The 21583-nt window shown below is 39.1% G+C and overlaps 4 protein-coding genes across 5 annotated transcripts in view; 3 read left to right on the forward strand and 1 right to left on the reverse strand.

Moving 5' to 3' along the window:
• Nucleotides 1–769, forward strand: part of pole (polymerase (DNA directed), epsilon) — a 20262-nt gene extending 19493 nt beyond the window's left edge. Inside the window, exon 49 of the mRNA XM_032516420.1 lies at nucleotides 758–769. The gene's annotated coding sequence lies outside the window, so the exon portion shown is untranslated. The remainder of the gene's footprint in view (nucleotides 1–757) is intronic.
• The window catches only part of p2rx2 (purinergic receptor P2X, ligand-gated ion channel, 2), a 4401-nt gene extending 292 nt beyond the window's left edge, over nucleotides 1–4109 (reverse strand). Inside the window, exons 1-12 of the mRNA XM_032516432.1 lie at nucleotides 3755–4109; nucleotides 3054–3189; nucleotides 2858–2929; nucleotides 2694–2769; nucleotides 2511–2607; nucleotides 1782–1862; nucleotides 1423–1576; nucleotides 1191–1321; nucleotides 989–1079; nucleotides 839–904; nucleotides 659–736; nucleotides 1–172 (exon numbers count right to left, since the gene is read on the reverse strand). The exon at nucleotides 1–172 is cut by the window's left edge and continues 292 nt beyond it. Of these exons, the coding sequence (XP_032372323.1) occupies nucleotides 74–172; nucleotides 659–736; nucleotides 839–904; nucleotides 989–1079; nucleotides 1191–1321; nucleotides 1423–1576; nucleotides 1782–1862; nucleotides 2511–2607; nucleotides 2694–2769; nucleotides 2858–2929; nucleotides 3054–3189; nucleotides 3755–3921 (1248 nt within the window). The 5' untranslated portion in view covers nucleotides 3922–4109 and the 3' untranslated portion in view covers nucleotides 1–73. The remainder of the gene's footprint in view (nucleotides 173–658; nucleotides 737–838; nucleotides 905–988; nucleotides 1080–1190; nucleotides 1322–1422; nucleotides 1577–1781; nucleotides 1863–2510; nucleotides 2608–2693; nucleotides 2770–2857; nucleotides 2930–3053; nucleotides 3190–3754) is intronic.
• A 334-nt stretch (nucleotides 4110–4443) lies between these two features.
• Nucleotides 4444–12786, forward strand: pes (pescadillo). Its single transcript, XM_032516426.1, has 15 exons — nucleotides 4444–4639; nucleotides 4868–4947; nucleotides 6194–6347; nucleotides 7961–8070; nucleotides 8343–8514; nucleotides 8626–8715; nucleotides 8982–9098; nucleotides 9316–9393; nucleotides 9614–9703; nucleotides 10155–10285; nucleotides 10423–10548; nucleotides 11282–11466; nucleotides 11755–11912; nucleotides 12007–12174; nucleotides 12404–12786. Exons 1-15 carry the CDS (start codon nucleotides 4616–4618, stop codon nucleotides 12473–12475), a joined length of 1755 nt encoding a protein of 584 aa, XP_032372317.1. The 5' UTR covers nucleotides 4444–4615; the 3' UTR covers nucleotides 12476–12786.
• A 261-nt stretch (nucleotides 12787–13047) lies between these two features.
• On the forward strand, nucleotides 13048–21510 carry gal3st1a (galactose-3-O-sulfotransferase 1a). 2 transcript variants are annotated; one of them, XM_032516431.1, is made up of 4 exons: nucleotides 13048–14742; nucleotides 15234–15334; nucleotides 17690–17840; nucleotides 18100–21510. In XM_032516431.1, the coding sequence occupies exons 3-4, from the start codon at nucleotides 17713–17715 to the stop codon at nucleotides 19247–19249; spliced, it is 1278 nt and encodes a 425-aa protein (XP_032372322.1). In that variant the 5' UTR covers nucleotides 13048–14742; nucleotides 15234–15334; nucleotides 17690–17712; the 3' UTR covers nucleotides 19250–21510. The 2 variants fall into 2 exon arrangements, with proteins under 2 accessions (XP_032372322.1, XP_032372321.1); XM_032516430.1 differs by lacking the exon at nucleotides 15234–15334.
• Nucleotides 21511–21583: the final 73 nt, after the last annotated feature.

Genomic DNA, 21583 nt, shown 5'->3' on the forward strand with positions numbered 1-21583 from the left:
GAGGATCCACTCGGTCAGCTGATGGAGGACGTCACACCTTTATCCAGCGAGGACTGAGCCAACTGTGACCACTTTACAGCGGTACACCATCTGACAAGTCTGAATGGTTTGAGCCATAGCTGCTGATGTAGCTGAGCTCCGTGGGAATGGGCACCTTGGGCTCTTTAATAATCTGTGGACAACAGATATCCTTCACTTAGTGAGCCAGCTTGCACTCTACCAGGGACCTGAAACTACTTCAGCTAAATTAAATTAAGACACCAATGATTTTACCGTTTATTTCTGTGAAAAAGATGCATACAGTTGGCTTCTATAAATATGGAGAATCTTTCTTGAGAGTCCTGGTGTCTCCGCATTATTACTCAAGAACTTATTTAGAATGTATTGTCAGTTTGGTAAAATGATGTTCCTTGGTGAAGCAAAATGTGTTTAGTAACTACCATGAGCACCAAGTTGGTAACTATGCAATGAATACAATTTAAAAATATGTATATATGTATTTTATATACTGTATATATATATTATATATATAGTAGCTATATATCATGTAGAAGCTGTTAGTTTTGTTCTTTAAAAATGCAGAATTGTCCACTTTATAGACCTTGACTTAGAGGTATTCATATGAGTTGAGGTTGGATATATGATGCCTTTTACTCACCTCATCAAACTTTCTATCACTGTAGACTTCATTCTTGTCAATAAACGTCAGCATGATCCAGTCACAAATAATGGTACACTAGAGGGGTGACATAAAAAGGAAAAAACACTTTGTGGGACAAAGAGCCACAGCGTTCAATTCAAAGTCTCAAGAAAAAAAATTAATGTAGCAATTGCTTACAATCCCAACTGAAGTCATTGCAGTCACCGTGCTGATGATGGTTGGGATGGGACTGAATTTGCCAGCCTGAAAAAGAAATGACATGCGACTAGTATAATGACATCCACAGTAAGTTGAAACCGTAGTGATGATGGTGGAGTATCCACTAACATGTCCATGAACGATGACGTCCAGACGGATGCCGTAGGCCTTGATTAGCGTCCTAGACTCTACCCCGTCCTTACTGTAATATTTGGCAAACCTGGAAAATTACACAGAAATTACAAGGGTTAAGGCTGGGAAACTTCTCACAAGCTAATGTGACAAAAGCAGTTTTCAAATGCTGAACAAAATAGTCAGCGTTGGTGCTCACCTGTAATAGTAACCAGAGCTGGCCTGGTCCTTTCGGAGATCAAGACGACGGAAGGAATATGTGGGTTTACAATGGGAAGGATCCAGGTCCAGGTTACACTTCCAGTTAATGAAAACCCCTATCACTCCTCCCTATCACAAATTAGGTCATTTTTAACACATCCATCCTTAGATATTATAGAGACAATATGTGTTGTTATATGTATGATTAAAGGAAGACATCTTTCACTCACAGTCTTGCAGAGCTCACCGAAATTCTCCCTGGCTTGATCTGCGATGTAGCCCAAACGGAAGTTTGGACAGTAGGCCTCTTTCTCCTCATTGTAATGACACTTACTGAGGTATTTCTGCATGTCACGTTTGTTTGAAGCATCTTTGATATTTCCCCTGCCAAAGACAAGAACAGAAGTTTCAGTAGCTCTTCTAAAGCCCATACATTTGCTCTAGTGTGTGTGTGTGTGTGTGTGTGTGTGTGTGTGTGTGTGTGTGGGGTGTGTGTGTGTGTGTGTGTGTGTGTGTGTGTGTGTGTGTGTGTGTTTGTGTGTGTGTGTGTGTGTGTGTGTGTGTGTGTGTGAGTGTGTAGGTACTCTACCTCAACACTTTAAATCTGGGGAAGTGGATAGAGTTCCTGATGAACACCGTGAAATTGATGGCCTCCACTAATGCTGGTTCTCTGTTGAAGACACCAAATCAGACTAATCATATTCTTACACCGTCAGTGTGTTTCAGATAAATATGTGCAATAAGTTGCACACCTAATAATTTGTCCTTGGTTCTAACTATATTTTATAGCAGTTGTTCCCAACCCTTTCAGCTTGCAACCCCTTAGACACAAAGCTTTGTCTGCTTGTGACCCTTCATCACAAGTTGCAAATAATGGCCAATTCAACCAAAGACAGATTTCTTTCAAAAATGTAAAAACATCCAGTAATTCACAGGCAAAACAAAGACCAGAAAAAGTAAAAACTAAAAAATTAAAACCTAAATGTGATTTTTTCAAGCAAAAAAAATGTTTCTTCTGATTTCCTATTCTGTTAACCATCTCCCGACCCCTCAGGTTTATCTTGTGGCCCTTGGGGGTTCCTGACCCCCAGGTTGAAGTATATAGTCTTTTTTTAAGATCACTATAATTAAATGTTTCGTCCAGACCCCCACTATGCCTGGTTGTTGAGCTGGCACAGTGTTCACAAGGTTTTTCTTATTTTGTTTATTGGCTTTAAGATATGTGGGGACTTTTTTCCTTCTTTTGGATTTTGGATGATCCAAATAAACCTGACTTGGACTTGCAAACTTGAGGGTGATAATCAATCATCTGGCTTACCGTACTACAGCATACTCCTCAATAGGACACCAGGTTTGAATCTCACAGGTTTTGAAGGTGTGGTTGTAGTACTGAACACATTTGCCGGTCCTTCTGCCTGAATGTATTTAAAACAGATACAAACTGTGGAAAATACACACAGACAAAGCTTGAAGAAAGATTTTGTAAGAAATGAAACAGTACCATGGCCATCAAAGTTGACCTCTCCCTGGACACAGTCTGAGTCTCTCGTACAGTTGGCATTGGCAACGTTGAAATACTGAAGTGGAATAAAACAGATTATGGCATTGTCTGTTCTTGCATACTAGCAGATGTTATTGTGGAGAAAGCTTTTGTTGACCTCTCACCTCAGCGCAGGTTCCTTGCCTCTGATCATAAGTAACTTCTCGTCTCAATATTGTGCTAATCACACCACCACCCTGGGAAGAAAATGCCACCAAAAAACTATTTGTCAGTGGGGTTTACTCCGGTGTGAAGACATAATGATGCTGACAGAGTACAGCAGGTGAGACTTCCTCGATTGTATTGCAGCATCGGACTCACCTCCGATGGTCGAGCGTACTCCACAGTGTCCAAGATATCATCTCCAAGAACTGCTGTGCCTTTCATGAGTGTGTAAACTGAGCTCTCTGGACGGGTTTCGCTCTCTTGGTAGGCTTTCTGACTTATGAAGACATACCTTCAGGATGGTAGAACAGACAGATGCAATATCACATTTTCAATTATGCAGTTGATATGTATTGGAGGTGTCAGATTGCCCTGGATCTGTTCAGCCCTCTTTGCTGAAGCCAAGACAAGAGGGAAAGATAACGCACTTCAGTCATAAAACTAAAGACATGTTATATGAGAAAACGTTTACGATTTGAAACAATAAGATGAATAATAATATCTTCATAAAATCAAAGTCTATGAAAACTGCTCTCCTCAGTTCAAACTACATGTCTAATAATATAATGGACAGAGAGACTCAATACAAACACCTAACCCATCGACTGTCTCCATCAATTATGCTGTTTATTTGTGTCTAGTTACAAATAAAAAGTATTTCCTCCATTTTTTTTTTCAATCCTTTTACACTCACACATTACTGGCAAACACACAATTTCATGCTTTACTTTTATATTTTTTTTACTGGTAAAAACACATTAAAACTGACACATGGCACATGTGATGACAAAACATGTAGATAGATTTTCTCTCTAGCACATACAGTGGTCAGGCAAGTAAACAAATATGAAGCTTACCAGATAAAATAGGTGATGACAAGAAACTGAACGCTTCTATATATAACTCCAAGAGTTGTGTTTTTAACCACCATCACCTTTGGTGTTTCATAGTCCCAGAAACCAAGAAAATAATCCTTTATAAAGTCCCGTAGCCCCATGATGAACTTGTGAAATATTTCACACATATCCTGAGGTGTCCTTGTCCTTGTGAAGTCAAACAGTTTCTCTCTGATTTGGTCTCCCTGTCTAGCTTTTTATTCAACTCTCACGATTTTCTTTCTCACTCTCTACTGCTCAGCTCTGGTCTGCATCTCTCTCAAGCATCTCTGGCACCCACCACCGAGAGGGAAGGGGTGGGGTTCAGCTATGGTCAAATCATGCATGTTATTTCAAGTCAGTTTATTCTGATGATTGTATAATTGTATAAGTTCTGCACATGAACTTATTTGGTAGACATTTTAAACAATTGCTTTTGTTTTTTTCAGAGACAACACAGGTCGTTTAACAGATTGTATTATATTGTATTCTGCCAAGACTGCATTGTGTTACAATTTCATTAAAATAAAACCTTATTTTATTGTATACAAGTTATGTAACTATGATATGTATTAAAAACGGATGTGGGTGTGCGCTGTGCTTTAATATGCAACACAAGTTTGAAGAGCAAAAAGAGAGAAATTGAGCTTTGGTTTGGGGGTTTTTGTACAGGCGGACGAACGACAACCATCTGGGTCCTTCTCCACCGTCTTCTCCGCGCATGTCAAAGACACGTGCATCTGCTGCTGTACATAGCGAGCGTAGTGTTCGCTTCTTAGCTGCTTAATTCTTTGACTATTACATTTACCTAAACTTGTGTAAAGGGTCACATATCCTTTGTAAATGGGAGGTCTTCAAAAGAAAAAGGTAAGAGTTGACGTCGTGCTAACGTCAGGCTCAGGCACGTTAACTCCAATAGTTTCCTGGCTAGCTAGTTAGCTAACGGAGCCTGCTGAAGTTTGTTTTTCTGAAACCGTAAAATCTGGAGGGGTGCAGATTAGCGGTTTTAGGCCGAAGCATCTACTTAACCTGACTATGAGTAAAGGTCTATGATTGTTGTGGAGTTGAATGTTGTCGTCTGTCCTTGTTTTCCAGTATGAGAGGGGCTCTGCCACTAACTACATCACCAGAAACAAGGCTCGCAAGAAGCTATCGCTGAGCCTCCCAGACTTCAGGTAACCTTAACAGTGGTGGTGATTGGAATAGCTAGAAGATAGAATGGCTTTATTGTCATTATACACAAGTACACGGTACTTGTGCAACGAGGTTAAAGCAATCCCTTTGCAGTGTTGACACAAAAAAATATAAGAATATAACAGTATAAAATATCAAAAATATAAAGTCAAAGATATAAAGTGTAGTGACTGTCAAGTATACATCTATAAATCAGCTTGAATAAGCATAGGTAAGTGTTAACACTCAATAAATAATATAGCACAGTGATGGAATGAAATGATTAAGTACTAATATTAAGTAAATAAATATTGCACAGTAATGGAAAGGTTAATGTATTAAATATTGCACTGTATGAAATGAAATTGCACAGATTCCAGTGTCCTATGAGGAATAGGATTAGACGATATGTATTGGATGTTAGTTATATTTTATCCAACCCATTTATATCGAGGGTAGACAAAATAACAGAACCAGCTCTCAGTATAACTCAATACAATTCAACAGCACTATGAACGGCGTCCTCTGAACGGTCAATTAAGTTGAGTTAGCACCTTTCTAAGACAAGAAATCACAACATACTTCACGCAGGTGAACTGTATTGCAGCCGAAGCATGCAATTTAATAAATTGACAACTGGATGTAGGCTAAACTTGATATTTGTACGTTTTTTTTTAAAGATACTTTTGAAAAAGCATGTATAGACAAAATAAACAGATGGAGTGTAATCTTGTGAATTGCCATAAAACAGTCCTTTACTTTGTCTTCAATCTCCTTATACAACCAGAGGGGGAGATTTTAGGGGATTTCTACCTCTACCCAGTATATACAGATATTAGCAGAAAACTACACTTTTAAAATCTGTCATTCTTTTTTAGTGGTGCCTTTTAAAATTAAATTAAATGTTTAATTGGTTTAATACAAATTTAATTTGTTTTAAATTCAACAAGCAATTTGTTCTATTTTTTTAATACAGAAAGCAGCAACAGCAGAAATAAATAAGTATAAAATAAAGTATAGCCTACATTAAATGCAGAACTGAATACACTTGAATATGTGTTTAGAAGTAATATTGTTACTGCGATATTCAACGTTATTGCACATTTTCCTTATATTGTGCAGCCCTACTTCTTAGCCCATAAGATTGTTGAAAATCAGCTCTATATCAAGACACCTGAATGGCAAGACAACCCCAGACAGCAGACATGTCACAGACAAAAAATGTACAGGTTATTTTTTTTTTTTAAGGCGACTCTGCATCCTTAAAGGCATCTACCCTCATGAGCCCAAGCACAAGAAGAAGGTGAACAAGGGATCTACAGCCCCAAGGACCTTCTACCTGCTGAAAGACATCCGCTTTCTGCTGCATGAGCCTATCGTTGGCAAGTTCAGAGAGTACAAGGTATCTTTTTTTTTTTTTTTTAATAATATCTCCAGTTCATTATTGTCATATGAACATGCTTATAAGTAATGGATTATTCTGAAAAGGATATTAATTGTACCATGTTAAATTGGTGTCCTGTTGTGGATGAATAACTTCCTCCAATACAAAGAAAGTACATTTTAACTTAAGGGAAATCAGTCTGTGTCTGAGTATTTTTCTGAAATTGAAAATGGTCTGTTTTTACTTTTTTGTACATGTAATTTGTTACGTGTTATTACTGGTGCAACCAGACACTCATTGGTCATTAACACTAGTTCAATGATGAAATATGACTGTGAAAATAGTTTTATTCAATGGAATGTCACAAAATGAAAAACAAGCACTGTGAAAGGTTTTGACACAAATCCGCTTCTCTGATGACACCGTACTTATTCATATGTCTAGACAGTTTAATAAGATTACGAAAAGGAATTAATTGTATGATGTGTCTAGTTAAACCAAAAAAAAATAGATTACTTGGGAATTCCGAGTTTTTCTGATTGATGTTGACATTGACAGAAGTAGGTCTGTCTAGTTAACACGTCAAACGAACATTTTTCAAGGATACAATGAACAGCACGAACACTCAATGTTGATAGTTACAACCGTATATTGCCTCTGTTGTATAGGATTTTGTCAAAACCAAGTTACACCAGTATAAGCTTTTATAGAGTCCGTCTAAAGCAAAGCAAATAATCACAACTAGATTTTTGTGGAGACGGATGCTTTTTTTCTCCTCTGCATGTTATGGAGCAGTAAACAGGGAAGTAGGCTGCTCTAGTTAAAGAAGGTCCGATACCATTTTTTGCTTCCAGATACCGAGACCTGAACCGAGTGCTGATCCGATACCAGCGTGTCATTTATTTTTTTGTGTTTTTATATACCACTATTCCAGTATGGATGTAACTTGCCGGTCTGGCTTGGGTTAAACTCTTTGTCAAACACTAACAATGAACACCACAGAAGTTTCTTTTATTATCCAGTTTGACAGTCCGTTATAGCGGGAAAAGAACAAACTACTTTTAAAGTAGATTTTCTTTAGGGGCTTTATTACGTGGTATCGGATCGGTGCATGAACTCCAGTACTTCCCGATACTGATACCAGCGTTTTAGGCAGTATCGGAGGTGGTACTGATACTGGTATCGGAACATCTCAAGCTCTAGTATTGATTTAAGACAGGTATCGTTTTTTTTTTTAAATATCAATAAAAGTAAAGGGATGTTTTGCTTTCCGCTATTCAATTCATTTTTTACTTTTTAAGAGCGATTTGCGCAAGTCAGCAACACACTGAACTGCAGGCTGCAGTCCATTTTTTCCAGCTGAAACTCTGCTATTGCTCTGCAAAAGTTAACTCTGTCTTTGGAGAATGGACGGGGGGATCTTCTGTGCTAATTTCGAGGTCAATGCCAGACTCTGTCATGCTGGTTGAGTATTGATATCAACTTTTCGCCTCAACAAGAAATCTTGTCATGTTTTAATATTGTGACGGGATCTCGTCACTCCTACACTCAAAACCCTTGTTTTCCTAGTGTTTTTTTCTGCATTAATGTTAGAAAATGTGAACTTATTGTGTATTGTATTGTCTTAACAGGTTTTTGTACGCAAACTTAAGAAGGCATATGGAAAAACAGAATGGTCTTCTGTGGAGAGACTGAAGGAGAACAAGCCGGTCTATAAATTGGACCACATCATCAAAGAAAGGTGGGACAGTGGTGTTCTCCTTACTCAACATAGGAGGGCGATGTTGAGCTTAACGGACTGTGTGTAATCAAACTAGAGTATCAGCAGAATTACTGGGTAACTGCAAATTGTGAGATACACTGCTAGGATTTAAAACATGTAGAAGAATGTTCACATATTTAGGGAGCTTTTTAATTACTGATGGACTAATTTTATTTTGCTTTTTTTATTTGCAAGTTTAAAAACCTATTTTTCAAGTTTTGTTTCCTTCGTGGTGCTCCTTCTTGTGGCAGGTACCCCTCCTTCATTGATGCTCTCCGTGACATCGACGATGCCCTCTGCATGTGCTTCCTCTTCTCCACCTTCGCCCGAACAGGAAAATGCCACGTTCAGACAATCCAGCTGTGCCGACGGCTCACTGTGGAGTGGATGAACTATGTGATTGCATCCCGTGCTCTCAAAAAGGTGCCACTTCACACTGCACAGCAATTTGACATATAAATATAATGGCACTGACATGTCTTGGGTTCATTGATCTGTTCTGTTGCGAACTTAACACTTGTCTGTTCGTGATAGGTTTTCATCTCCATCAAGGGGATATATTACCAAGCTGAGGCCATGGGACAGCTCATTACATGGCTGGTGCCATATCAGTTCTCCCATGATGTAAGTAAATTATGAAATGCAGTTCATAGTGATTATGCTAACCATAAGCAGTTATCTAATATGTAATAATTATTATTATTATAGAATTACACTGCAGGGCTCTACAGTGCAAGTGTAAATAAACTTTAGGCTGTGTTGGCTGATGGAGCGTACTTACTCTTTTGTTTAAATGAGTTAACTAACTGCACGGAGGCCTTTGTGTGCGCCAGAGATTACGGTTGGTAACTTGAAAAACCTTTTTTTTTTTTTTTTTTTTTGCTCTTTAGCACCCAACAGATGTTGACTACAGAGTAATGGCAACATTCACAGAGTTTTACACCACTCTCCTGGGGTTCATCAACTTCAGACTCTACCATTCCCTCAACCTGCTCTACCCACCAAAGGTATCTTGGAGTCTGAAACAATCTCACACGGCCATGTTGTATTTATTTTAATCTTATATTTTCTCTTGTTGTGACATATTTTAGTAAGATTTAACCTGTGAAGATATGAAGTGATAAACAGTTATGCTGCGTGATTACGCTAAGGATGTATTGCCATTTGGTCACCTGTTAGCACACCTGTACTCTGTCAATGTTAATGTCATCCCTTCTTTTGCAGCTGGATGTTAAAGCAGAGTCTGAGTTGAAGGAAGAGAATGATGATGACTATGCCATGAATTCAGAAAGCTACTTAGAGGTGAGGCTATTTATCTTGAACCATTATAACCTCTTTTATTTTAAAGTAATAATAAAATCTAGGGTACCACACATTCTTCTTGTGGTACTGCGCACTATGTAGTACCTTTTTTGTAGTACCTTTTTATCTGGTTATGTAATGATGAGCAAGGGTGCATGCAAAAAAATTTAAAAAAAAATTAGGAACTGTTGTTCTTAGCCTATGGCTTTTGCCTGTGCAGAAACTGTCAGCTCTGAGTGCCAGTCTGGCGCGGGTGGTTTCCACCGCAGAGGAGGAGGAGGCTGAACTCGACCAGTTTCCTGTTGAAGGGGTAAGATAATCAGTTCACGGATTTTAGATTTTGCTCTTTTCTGTTTTAATATACTGTGAATAAAATATTGATATCATAGTTATGACACTGAGTATTGTCATCAAACATACAGAAAAACAACTGTTGATAAACTAATTGGTCTCTGAGGGTGCAGGTGAGAGTCCCAATATGTCTGAGTGGAGTCAAAGGTGATGGAGGTGTAAGACTGGGGATTACAGCTTCATGTTTGTTTGCTAAGGACAAGAGGTTTCTCACATTAGGCATGAACCTAGTTCCCTGGTAGGCCTTACACAAGCCTGTATAACTGCTGCAACTTGTTTACATCATTCTTTCAGACATTGCGCAACAGGGATTTCGAAGAACTCCATGACTAACAAAACAGTGGCTTTTTAATCCTCCAACCTTTACAAAAATATCAAAACATGTTTACCTTTTTAATTCTTTTCCTCAGGAGGACATGGCCAATATGGAGGCCAGGGAAAGGGAACAGAAACAGGAGGAAGCTCAGAAAAAGCTTTTTGAGGGTCTCAAGTTCTTCCTCAACAGAGAAGTGCCTAGAGAGTCGCTGGCTTTTCTCATCAGGTGAGTGAGAGCTGCTGCAGTGAAACTGACAGAAAAGTCAAAGACATTTTTAGAAGATGTAAATAAACCATGCGCATACACTCCAAACTGATGAAAAGCCCCTTTTCGGTCTTGTGTGTCTTGCTGCTGACTTCCAGGTGCTTTGGTGGTGAGGTGTCCTGGGACAAGTCTGTTTGCATCGGCAGCACATACGAGGTGACGGATGAGACCATCACACATCAAATTGTTGACAGACCCAACATCGACAAACAGTATATCAACAGGTAAAGGAATGTTTAACATTTCCACAACAAATTAATTTACAGTAATAATATAAATAAATGCAAGAAGCTGATAAGTTGTGCTCCTCTCCTTGTACATGGCGATATCCTCTACAATATCTCCAATCGGTGTCGTCTTTCCGTTCTCGAAGTAACCCTGTCCTTCATGTTTGAGAGACAGTATTCTTTCTTTGTCCCCCTCTTAATTTCAAATGGTCACGTCATTTCCATCATGCCTGCCAGCTCCCTCATGCATGTATTTAGCAGGGAGGTAAAACCCTCACCCTTATGGGGAGACAGGCCTGCACGATTAATCATAAAATCACAATCTCAATTCGCTGTTCAAAATTTAATCTTTAAATGACTGCAATTTTTTTCTTTCTTCTTCTTCTTAATGCTTTTGATTCTCATTTAATTTTACGAGCTGACTCCATCACAAACACTGCTGCTGTCTTCTGTTAGTTTTAAACAGACTGTATAAAATAGGTTTTAAAGCCCTGCAATGCTCTCCCTTCTCTTCATTGAAGCCTTTATGTTTACAGGCTATGTGATGTGCTATAGGTGCCAAAAAAATCTGTTTAGTACTGCCAATTTGTTTTGTTTTGTCATGGTCAAAAAAATTGTGGCAGAGAATTGTGTTATCATTTCTAATCAAAACAATCGTCATTCATTGTTTTCCCCTGAATCTTGCAGGCCTAGTGGGAGATGCACTGTTTTATTATATTATTTGTTTTAGGTACTACATCCAGCCCCAGTGGGTGTATGATTGTGTCAATGCCAAAATAATCCTGCCTGTGGAGGACTACTTCCTTGGAGTGACTCTGCCCCCCCACCTCTCTCCCTTCGTGGAGGAGAAGGACGGAGACTACGTGCCCCCCGAAAAACTAAAGATCATGGCCCTACAACGAGGAGAAAAACCTGGTACAAACCCTAAGCATTTTCTCTCAACCTCTTGTCTTTCAAACAGTGCCTTTTTTATGTTTTACGACAATGTGATACATAGTAGAGGGAGGATACATGTAAAAATAAGTTTGTGTTACTTTTAGATCAATTTAAAGAGATTTGATACTAAAGAATATATTTTCTATTGATCATAGTAAAAGAAAATCTGTCTCTTGAGTCTGTGTTGTAAAATCTAAACATCTATATGGGCTGCATGATAATTCAGTCCATGGACACATCATTTATATATATTTACTTCCATCATAGCCCATGAACAGGAGGACGAGGAAGAAGAGGAAGATGATGATGAGGAGGAGGAGGAAGAAGAAGAGGAGGAGGAAGAGGACAATGAAGAGGGAGAAGATGATGAAGAGGCAGAAGAGAAAAATCTAAAGAAGATGGAAGAACAAAGATCCCAGGGCAAGGTAAGAGACTTTTGATCCCTTTTCCCTGCCATACTTCGTGTTGATGTTTTTACAAACCGGTGGAAACTTACATCAACTCCTCACGTCCTTTTAGTCTCTCACAGTCAAAGTGACAGCTGGTAAAGTGAAGGTAGAAAACCCAGCACGCTTGGAGCAGGAGGAGAAAGCCGAGGAGAAACGTCTGGCCATCATGATGATGAAGAAAAAGGAAAAGTACCTCTACGACAAGATCATGTTCGGAAAGAAGAGAAAAGTCCGAGAGGTTTGTTCCATTTTGTTATTGATTGAATGTCATTCACGTGTAGATAATACTGTTTGTGCAGATAACATTCTTACATGTTTAACAATGGATCCTTTATTTTCAGTATCGGACATCTTATCTCTTTAAACAGTACTCTGTAGCTGCTGTGTGTAGACTACATTCAAGTGGTGACCCACTGGAGTTCACTGACCTCTAAAATGCCTTAACGGCTTTCCTTTTCCTCTTACAGGCTAACAAGCTGGCTGCCAAGAGAAAGGCCCATGATGATGCTGAAAAATCAAAGAAAAAGGCCAGGAAATAACTCATCTGATGATCTGTTTGTCAGAGTGACTTACTGTATTTACATTCTTGAGGTAGTGTATTGCAGGTTAACATGTTCTAAAATCTGTAAGTGGATTGGAGAGCTCTGTGAGGGAGTTGAATGCACCGTGACGTTGGTGCACAATTTCACAGGATGTTTCATATGGTAATTGTTATAAATGTAAAAGTAACTCTTTGCCTTTATGTTGTTTGTATGATCTATTCTATCACGTGATATTTCTTTCACTTTATTTTAAAACGCTCTGTTTTTTTAAAAGTAAAAACAAAGTATTAAAGTTACAATCGAATATCCGTTTAATTCTTTTTGCAGTAATTTACGCAGTAATTGCAGTTTCATTGTCTGCAGTCTCTTTTGTTTCTTGTATGTACGGCCAACAGTATATTCACAACAGTATGCAAGAGTTAAAAAGGAGTCTGTTGCGCTGGCTTCATCTTCCCTCTCTGGTGGACCAACCACAGCTGGCTGACAATTACTGCGCTGCTATGATTTTTAGTGGCAATGTCACCAGACACCTGTTTTGTAATACTGCAAATGCAAGGGCTTTGATTAGTGGGCCAAAGATTCAATCACCATTGTGTTACCTCATTTGGCAATAGATTGTGATCTACATCCAAAAAGATTTAAATGAAAATATTATTTCAAACCTGTTACCTGTGATCTTGCAACATTAAATAAATGCAATTTTTTTTTAGCTATTGTGCGGGTTTCTCCACGCTCCGCTACTGGGCCGCATATTCAAGAAAAAATGCTTCGAGTGATCAATTAGTCTCTAATTCTAACAGATGAGTTGCCCTCTGTCGTCACTTTTCTGTGTATGGATCAGAAGAAATGGCTCACAAAACGTGAAAATACATTATGTCCAAGATCCAGGAGTCCACATCTGTGCAGTGGGCACACGTTGAGGTCACTGTGCTGTTGCTGATTGGCCATCTTGAGTGATTTGTCCACACATGGGCAGTGGGCGTTGATGACGGAGGCGCATAAGCCCCTTTGCCCTCTTGAGATGCTGCTGTGATCGTGGTTCAAAGGCCAGGCCAGTCATGCTTTGCTCTCCTCAATCTCCTTATTCAGTTTGTGACGCTCCCTGCCCCCTCTCATCCAGATCTGCATTCCACCCATGCCCACCCAGTTCACGTCTCGGCCTGACACTGGAGGCCTGCAGGCAAAGGCACGCCCAGATAAACAAAAGCCGCAGTGTTGTGCCAGTGTGGGATGAGCAGCTCGAATTAGGTGCGCCCTCCAAGAATCAGGGCCACAGTGTTGAGAACTCGCACGTAGTGAATGTATGTAACGTTATGAAAACATTGCTACATTCTGCCTAACAGAGCCAAATAGACTCATCACTCGTTGAATGTTCATTTCATTCTCTGTTGAAATGTCTCTTGCACAATAGATTGTATTGAAACTGGCCCTTTCAGAGCACAGGATAACATGTTTACTGAATGTCACAATGTTTACTCCCATTCTTATAATATAAAATATTGACAGCTTAAATGCATAGATTACAGAAAAAAATGTGAAATATTTTAGGCATCCAAACTATTGCGTGACAATCCAGGCTGTGTTGGTTGCTCAGTTTGTTTAGATAATTGTTAAATGTGTGGTACAACAAGCAATAGTAGTTTTGTCTGTCTACATTTCTCCTTTAGCGTGTGTCCACACCGCTTGCTTAATAAGCATTATTTACAATACAGATACAGAGTGGTCTTGATCAAGTGGTACAATTAGAGCCTTTGTGCTTTGGCTTTCTGTATTTGTTCTTCTTTATGCTTTTTTCCACCCAACCTATCGGCTTACAGCTCAGACTCCAGTGTCTCCACTCAATAGCCCTCTGTATGTAGACACAGAATGGGGACTGTACAGCCTCTCTCCTCCCCTCCCTTTTTGTCTTTCTTCACACTGAATATCAAGTGCATGTCCCCTGACAGACCCCCTGACGTCACAGATGGCTAGATGAGCCTCCCTGCAGAGCTTTAATCAGCTAGATCAGGTTTTAGAATTGAAAGTCGAGGGGGAGGTGGCAGGTGGCCCAAGGCATCAGGTGTGCGTGTGGAGAGTTAGCAACCAGATGAATAAGCTCTGTAGCACTGGGCATGGGATAGGGGAAGTACGGGACTGTGCTGCAGAATGTGCATGTTGGGATCTGACATAATAGTGTGGGGAGAGATCAACTTTGATTGAAAAGAAGAGGACAATGCAGTTGGATAACAAACTATTTTAGTTTCACTTTGGATTCATGTATGAGGGTAAGACTATTTCCAGTGTTTTGTTTTGAATTTGCTATTTTGTCCTTGTGATATTGCTTATGGTCTTTGTCAAATTTTAGAGCAAGTTACTTCAGCTATGTAATCACATGCCTACACGAAAAACGGTTAAACATTGTCCTAAATGTACTCTTTATATTTAATCTTTAAACAATATTACTCTTGAGCAACTCAGCTTCTACTATAACAGAACAATAAATCAGAGTTTGGTGTGCAGCCATGCATAGCTCAGGGGAAGTGTGGACTGGAAAATGGCCTTAAGGAGGTCCTAATGTTTAAAAAGGTGATTTTAGTAGGTGACATTTCAAGATAATGGATTACGATCAAGTTAGTCCAATTGAATCCCAAGTGTGAAGGTTATTGCAGGTATGTCCCCGAGGCAGGAGAAAAAATGTCACTTGAAATTTATTTTGCATTTGCAGACTAAAGTTTTCCACCTGAAACTAGCCTTGTCCTCAAATGTCTCACAACAGAGTGGATTCTGATGGCAGAGAGAAAGAGCTCTCACATGGCTCCTTAATAGACTCTTCATAGAGTCCAAACAAAGAGCAGACTGACTTTTTAGCTGTGTTTGGTGAGTAATGTTTGTATAATGCTTTAATGATAAGACTGAACCTAAAATGTGACTACAATGCATGGGACCAAGGTGCCCACAGTAACTCAGGTCAATAGGAAGGTTTAAGACATCAACCTTGAACCATAACCCAAAGTTGTACTAAATACAAAAATGAATAATAAATGACACACTGGACACTATATAAAGGACATCATACTTTAAGAGTAGGATGGGATTACATATGGGTTTGTCAGAAAGGAAAAAGGCTATCATAGTTTTAATTCCTTACGGATTCATTAAAACTGGTGTGTGATTCACAAACGGAAAAGGAGGTTAAATGCCCAAACACCATATCAGATGATGCACAATAAACCCAACTGTTACGTCCCCAGTGGTGGCAGAGGAATAAGGAAGTAAAGGGGTCTAATCTTAACACAAAACAACTTCCCCAAGAGAAAGGAAGTGAAACAGTTAAACTAAACAAACCACTGGTACAACCAGTAACAATCAGTAACAAATTCCCTCAATAGACACAATAAAGAGCACCACCCAGCCCAGATTTATGACCCACAGAGACTCTGCTCGGCTATCTGGCCCACCGGCCCCCTCCCTTGCTTTCATCCCTGCAGCTTTATATCAATCTATCTGATTGCTGTAGGGCTCCAGGTGTGCCTGACCAGTTAGATGGAGAGGGTGGCACAAGAGAGTAGAGAAAAAACACACACATAACACCAGCTCAAACACATACACACACAAATAGTAACAACGGAAAACTTGCACTCTGTTTAAATTCTTTGTCTCTCCCATTTTTCCTTTTCACAACCTCTCAGATTAGACTCAGTTAGATCTTTTAATCCTTTGGAGAGGCCCAACATCCAGGTTGGGAACCACTGGACTAAACTACTGAACTATATATAAAATATTTTAAACTACATCCAGCTCCGGCAGCCTCAACAGCAATAATATATACGCAGTACTTCATGGGCCATTTTACTGCAGAATGAGTACTTTTACATTTAAATTGCAATACTTATGTACTTTTACTTAAATAGGATGCAGCATTTTCACAATTTAGTGTTGATTTATATTTAATTGTATTATTTTTTTTATTTAAGTAAAGGATCTGAAAAATTGGTAACAAAGACTATTTTCAGTTTTTAATTGAACTGATTTTAAGATTATTTTTGTGGCATTTTGTAGGCCTTTATTGGATAGGACAGCTTAGACATGCGAGGGGGAATGACATGCAGCAATTTGCCACAGGTCAGAACCGAACCCGTGGTCACAGCATCGAGGACTGAGCCTTCTAAATATGGGTGCACGCGCTACCAGGCGAGCTAACCAGGAGCCCGAGCTTTAACTGATGTTAACTCTGCTCTGTTCTCTGCTGCAGAAGTATATTTTCCATCACAGTTTACAGTAATCAGGGTCCTTTTTTGTTGAGGGAAGCTCAGAATGTCATTCTTTTGTGAGAGGAATGGGGAGAAAACTTAAGTGATCTGCTGTGAGAAAAAATAAGTTTACGCTTTCACTGAAATCGAAATTTCAACAAATTTTTTGCAGAATTGATTCAAAATATTGATTTAGCAACTCTAAATTTAGCAATAAAAGCTAAAAGGCCCTTATCAAACCCTGCTGGGGTCACATTCGTCACATAATGCTGAAAATTCCAGGTGGTCAGTGACACTTTTCACCTGTGTAGCTGAGTCAGCTGGTGGCTCGTCTTACGGCAGTCAGCAGGGGGAATGCAATATCACTTTCCACAGTAATGCATTATTTATTTTATGGGACAGCTGAGAAACACTGTCATTTCAGTTCGCAGGTATGTCAGTTTCTAGCTCACCATACAATTCAAAGTACTTCCTGTGTTTAAAAGTACTGATGAGTACTATGGGAACTAAGTGACATGAGGCTAACTGTGAAACTGGTCAAACACACTGAAAATGTGCCTCCCTGTGGGTAAAGTACCTTAAATGATGATCCACCTGACGACAGCACTGCACTGTTTAACCTAATACTTACATCACCATATAGTTAAAATGGACATTTTACTGTTATATTACATTTTAAGGCTATTGCATTAGATTGCTTGCTGTATGTGTCATCATGTTTGTTTGTCCACTCCAGTAGAAACCAGAGAACAAAGATTGTAATCTATAGGGTCACTTTAATTCCCAAGTCGCCATCTAAATAAATAATTTAAAGTGGTGTCAATGTGTCCTCAAAGCTTGCTTTCTTGCTAACAGAGATAACATAGAGGTAGAATAGAGGTTTTCTTGTGTCTATCTTCAAAGTAACAAAAAGTGTCTGGGTGGCTAGCAGGTAGAAAATTCTCCCCATAATGAAGATGATGTTCTTTTGTGTGTTTTTAAGGTAATCCTTGATTCTGCTGGACCATGGCCGTCAAGCAAGGTAGGCAGTGGAGGTCCATGTGCAAAGGCCTGGTCCTGGGTACCCTCCTGACCAGCTGCATGATCCTGCTGTACTGCCTCTCCACTCCCCAGATCCACCTCAGTCTGCCTGAGTAAGACTCATCACACTAGTGTACATGTGTTCTCTGGAAAACATCATGTTGAACAAACAGTATGTCACATTTATTCAGCCATTACTGTATTTTAGAGCTGAAATGATTGATAATAATAATTCAGGTCATTTTTCAATGAATTTTTTTTAAATTGTGGACTCTCAAATGAGATGTTTTGCTGATTTTTTTTAATTTTGTGTGAGTACATTTCATTAGCGTCATCAGCACGTTTATCACGTGATTGTTTTCGTTTGTGTAGAGTTCCAGTGCCTTACTCCTGTGCCCATCGTCCATCCCAGCTCCACCCCAAACCAACCAAAAACAGCTCACAACAAACCCCGGGTCAGACCTGCGCTCCTAGGGTGGATATCATGTTCATGAAGACCCACAAAACAGCCAGCAGCACCTTCCTCAACATCCTTTTTCGCTTTGGGGAGAAGCACCGGCTCAAATTTGCCTTCCCTGACAGCAGAAATGACTTCTTCTATCCATCTCTTTTCCAGCGCTCCCAGGTTAAAGACTACAGACCTGGGATGTGCTTCAATATTATCTGTAATCACATGCGCCTTAATGCACCCGAGGTGGCCAAGTTGCTACCTATGGACACTTCCTACATCACTATTCTGCGAGACCCTGCAGAGCTTTTTGAGTCATCCTTCCACTATTTTGGCCGGCTGGTGCCTTTTACCTGGAAGATACCAGGTGAAGATAAGCTGACTGAGTTTCTACGTGACCCCCATTACTACTTTGATCCACAGGGCTTCAACTCTTTCTACCTCAAGAATCTGCTGTTCTTTGACTTTGGACAGGACAACACTTTGGAGCTGGATGATCCGCAGGTAGAAGAGGTAATCAGATTCATTGCTGAGCGTTTTCAGCTGGTCATGTTGGTGGAATACTTTGAGGAATCACTCATCCTTCTCAAGGATGCCCTCTGCTGGGAGTTGGACGACGTGCTCTTTTTCAAGCTTAACGCCCGTAAGGGATCCACTGTGTCTAAACTCACAACTGAGCTGAGGGCCCGGGCTCTTGAGTGGAATGCTATTGACTGGAAGCTATACCAGCATTTCAACCAGACCTTTTGGAAAAAAGTAGATGCATATGGACGGCGGCAGATGGTTGAGGATGTGGCAGAGCTCAGGAGAAGGAACACGGAGATGGCATCCATCTGCATTGAGGGTGGTCGTGCTGTAGAAGCTGGCAACATCCAAGAGACTGCCATGCAGCCCTGGCAGCCCATCGGACAGAAGTCCATCATGGGCTATAACCTGAAGAAGAATGTGGACAAGGCACATCAAAAGTTGTGCCGAAAGATGTTGATGCCAGAGCTTCAGTACTTAACAGAGCTTGGGGTTAACCTGTGGATCACTAAGTTGTGGGGCCATGTCCGAGATATCCTTAACTGGTGACTAGACATGTCAGCAAGGGGGCCAACTTAACTCTGACAGACTGTATTGAAAGAAGATGAATCTGACTGTGTGGCTGATAGAGTGAAAGATTAAAAGATTTCTGTAACATTTCAATCCTATGACCGGTCTTGTGTTGTTGAAATGTATCAACATTGAATTGTTTGCTTTTCACATGATTGTGTGCTGTAATGTATCTGATGGATGTTTGAGAAAAACCCTTCACAATCTACAAATACTGAACCACTTTCCTAAACACAGGCCTAGTATTGTCCTCTATGTTTGTTAGTCAATTTTCCAAAATGTAAATGTTCTTACTCTCAGATGTGAGCTTGTTTTAATAGAGCAGATGAGTGAACAATGAAGTCTGGGACTACTTTTATAAGCTCTTTAATGGAATAAAGACAAAAATGTTTCCATCCTTGCCAACTTTAAAGGTTGTTTGGAGACACAGAAAGAATGGTACTTTGCTTTGAGCTTTATATTGTCTTTGTGTCCATCCCCCAAAGTTGAAACATCTAAGTTCTAAGAGACTAAAAGACCACTAAGGGCCAACGTACAGATGTGAAAATAGTGAATGTAAGTATTACATCCTACTCCGTCTGTGGAGGACAAAACCATCCATATTTTTTTTTTAAATAGGTGAACAAACACAGATGTTTCCAATGGCAAACATGTTCACATTCACAAGGAAACAATCATTTTGTCCCTACAGCTAGCCATCATTTTTGTTACTAATTACACCTGTGCAGTAACATGTCAAAATGTCTGTCATGAAATAGGTCTGATCAATAATATGTAAAAGGAATCAATGAATTAGAACAGCACTATGCATTCAAGAAGAAAAATAATGTCCTTATTCATTTACTTTTCTTACCCATCTTTTCAATTTTAAGCCAATTCTCCTTTCTCCTGACATCACAGTATTAAACCTGGAAACATTCACCCTTGCCAGATGTTTTGGCAGGTATAGATTGATGATGTGGTTGACTAGTGAGCCAAAGAAAGTTCATTATCAGTTAAGTAAATCCTATCAAGAAAGCTACTACGGCAATACCTAACAGTGTTAACACCTGTGTTTACACAACAGTTGTTATGGTAAACAAAAACTGAAATGAAAATGAAAATAAGCAGTGAAAAATATAGTTATTAAGCTGAAACTAAATAACTAAACAAAAACTGATGAAAACAAATGTAAAAACATTTCCATTTTTAGTTTTTTAGCTTTAATATTCCACTGCCAAAAAAAGGAGACGTCATGAATTTCCGTTGACTCTCGTAACATTGAACCACAGAAATTGAACAGACCAAACTAAACAAAAATAAAAGCTAGTGTGTCCAAACTACTGCAACCTTAGTTTATACTACATCAAAAATTAGCCCGCAGAAATAAACACAGTAGAATAAAGGGAATTGAATCAAGAAATACATCAATGTTTTTCTTGATAAGGAATTGTACTACTCATTTATTTCTTAATTTGTGTCACACACAGACACACACACACACACACACACACACACACACACACTCACACACACACACACACACACACACATTTTATATTTCTATGCAATTAATATTTTGTTTATGATTTTGCATTTAATAATGGATTCAGTTATACATTTATATAAATGTAGTGTAATGATTTTGTCCTCCATACACCTCCCCATTATTATTTTTTTTATCTCAAAATAAAGTAAAACAAATACATGTAATATTGCATGTATTAGCCTAAACGTTCTGATTCATAAAATTGATAGTTTACTTTCTATCTGTGACTGTTTCATCTGTTTCTTATTACTGTATTATAATAATTACCAAGATTGTTCTTGTTTAATAGTGTTTGAATGTATATATGACGTCCCAACATTTTTGAATAAGTTGGAAAAATATTTCATTATAAAACGATGGACCCACCACCAATTCTAAAGAAGGTAAACGTGTTGGCAGGGGCCATTGGGAATAAACAAATGTAAGAGGATTGTCCTGTTAAAATGAATTTGGGATGCAGAAAATACACCCAAGTGGCAAACACGGATACGTTCTCTAAAGGTCATTTAAAGCTTTAAATAACCTTCAGGGAACCTTGAGGCAACATTCTCTGAATGTTACATGTTTGTTCGGTCCCTCCTCTCGATTCATTGATGGCACAAACATAGGAATGTGCACAGTGAAGCCTAGTGGTAGCACTGGTCATATTACAAGCAGACACAGATTCGAAGTAGTTGATGTTATTGAATGGTATAAACAGTGCATCATCATGCAAAAGAAATAAAGGACTAAATAAAAAAATACACTTCCGTCTGTTTATTATTATTATTATTATTATTATTATT

Source organism: Etheostoma spectabile, chromosome 5 (genome assembly GCF_008692095.1).
Source record: "Etheostoma spectabile isolate EspeVRDwgs_2016 chromosome 5, UIUC_Espe_1.0, whole genome shotgun sequence".
NCBI lineage: Eukaryota > Metazoa > Chordata > Actinopteri > Perciformes > Percidae > Etheostoma > Etheostoma spectabile.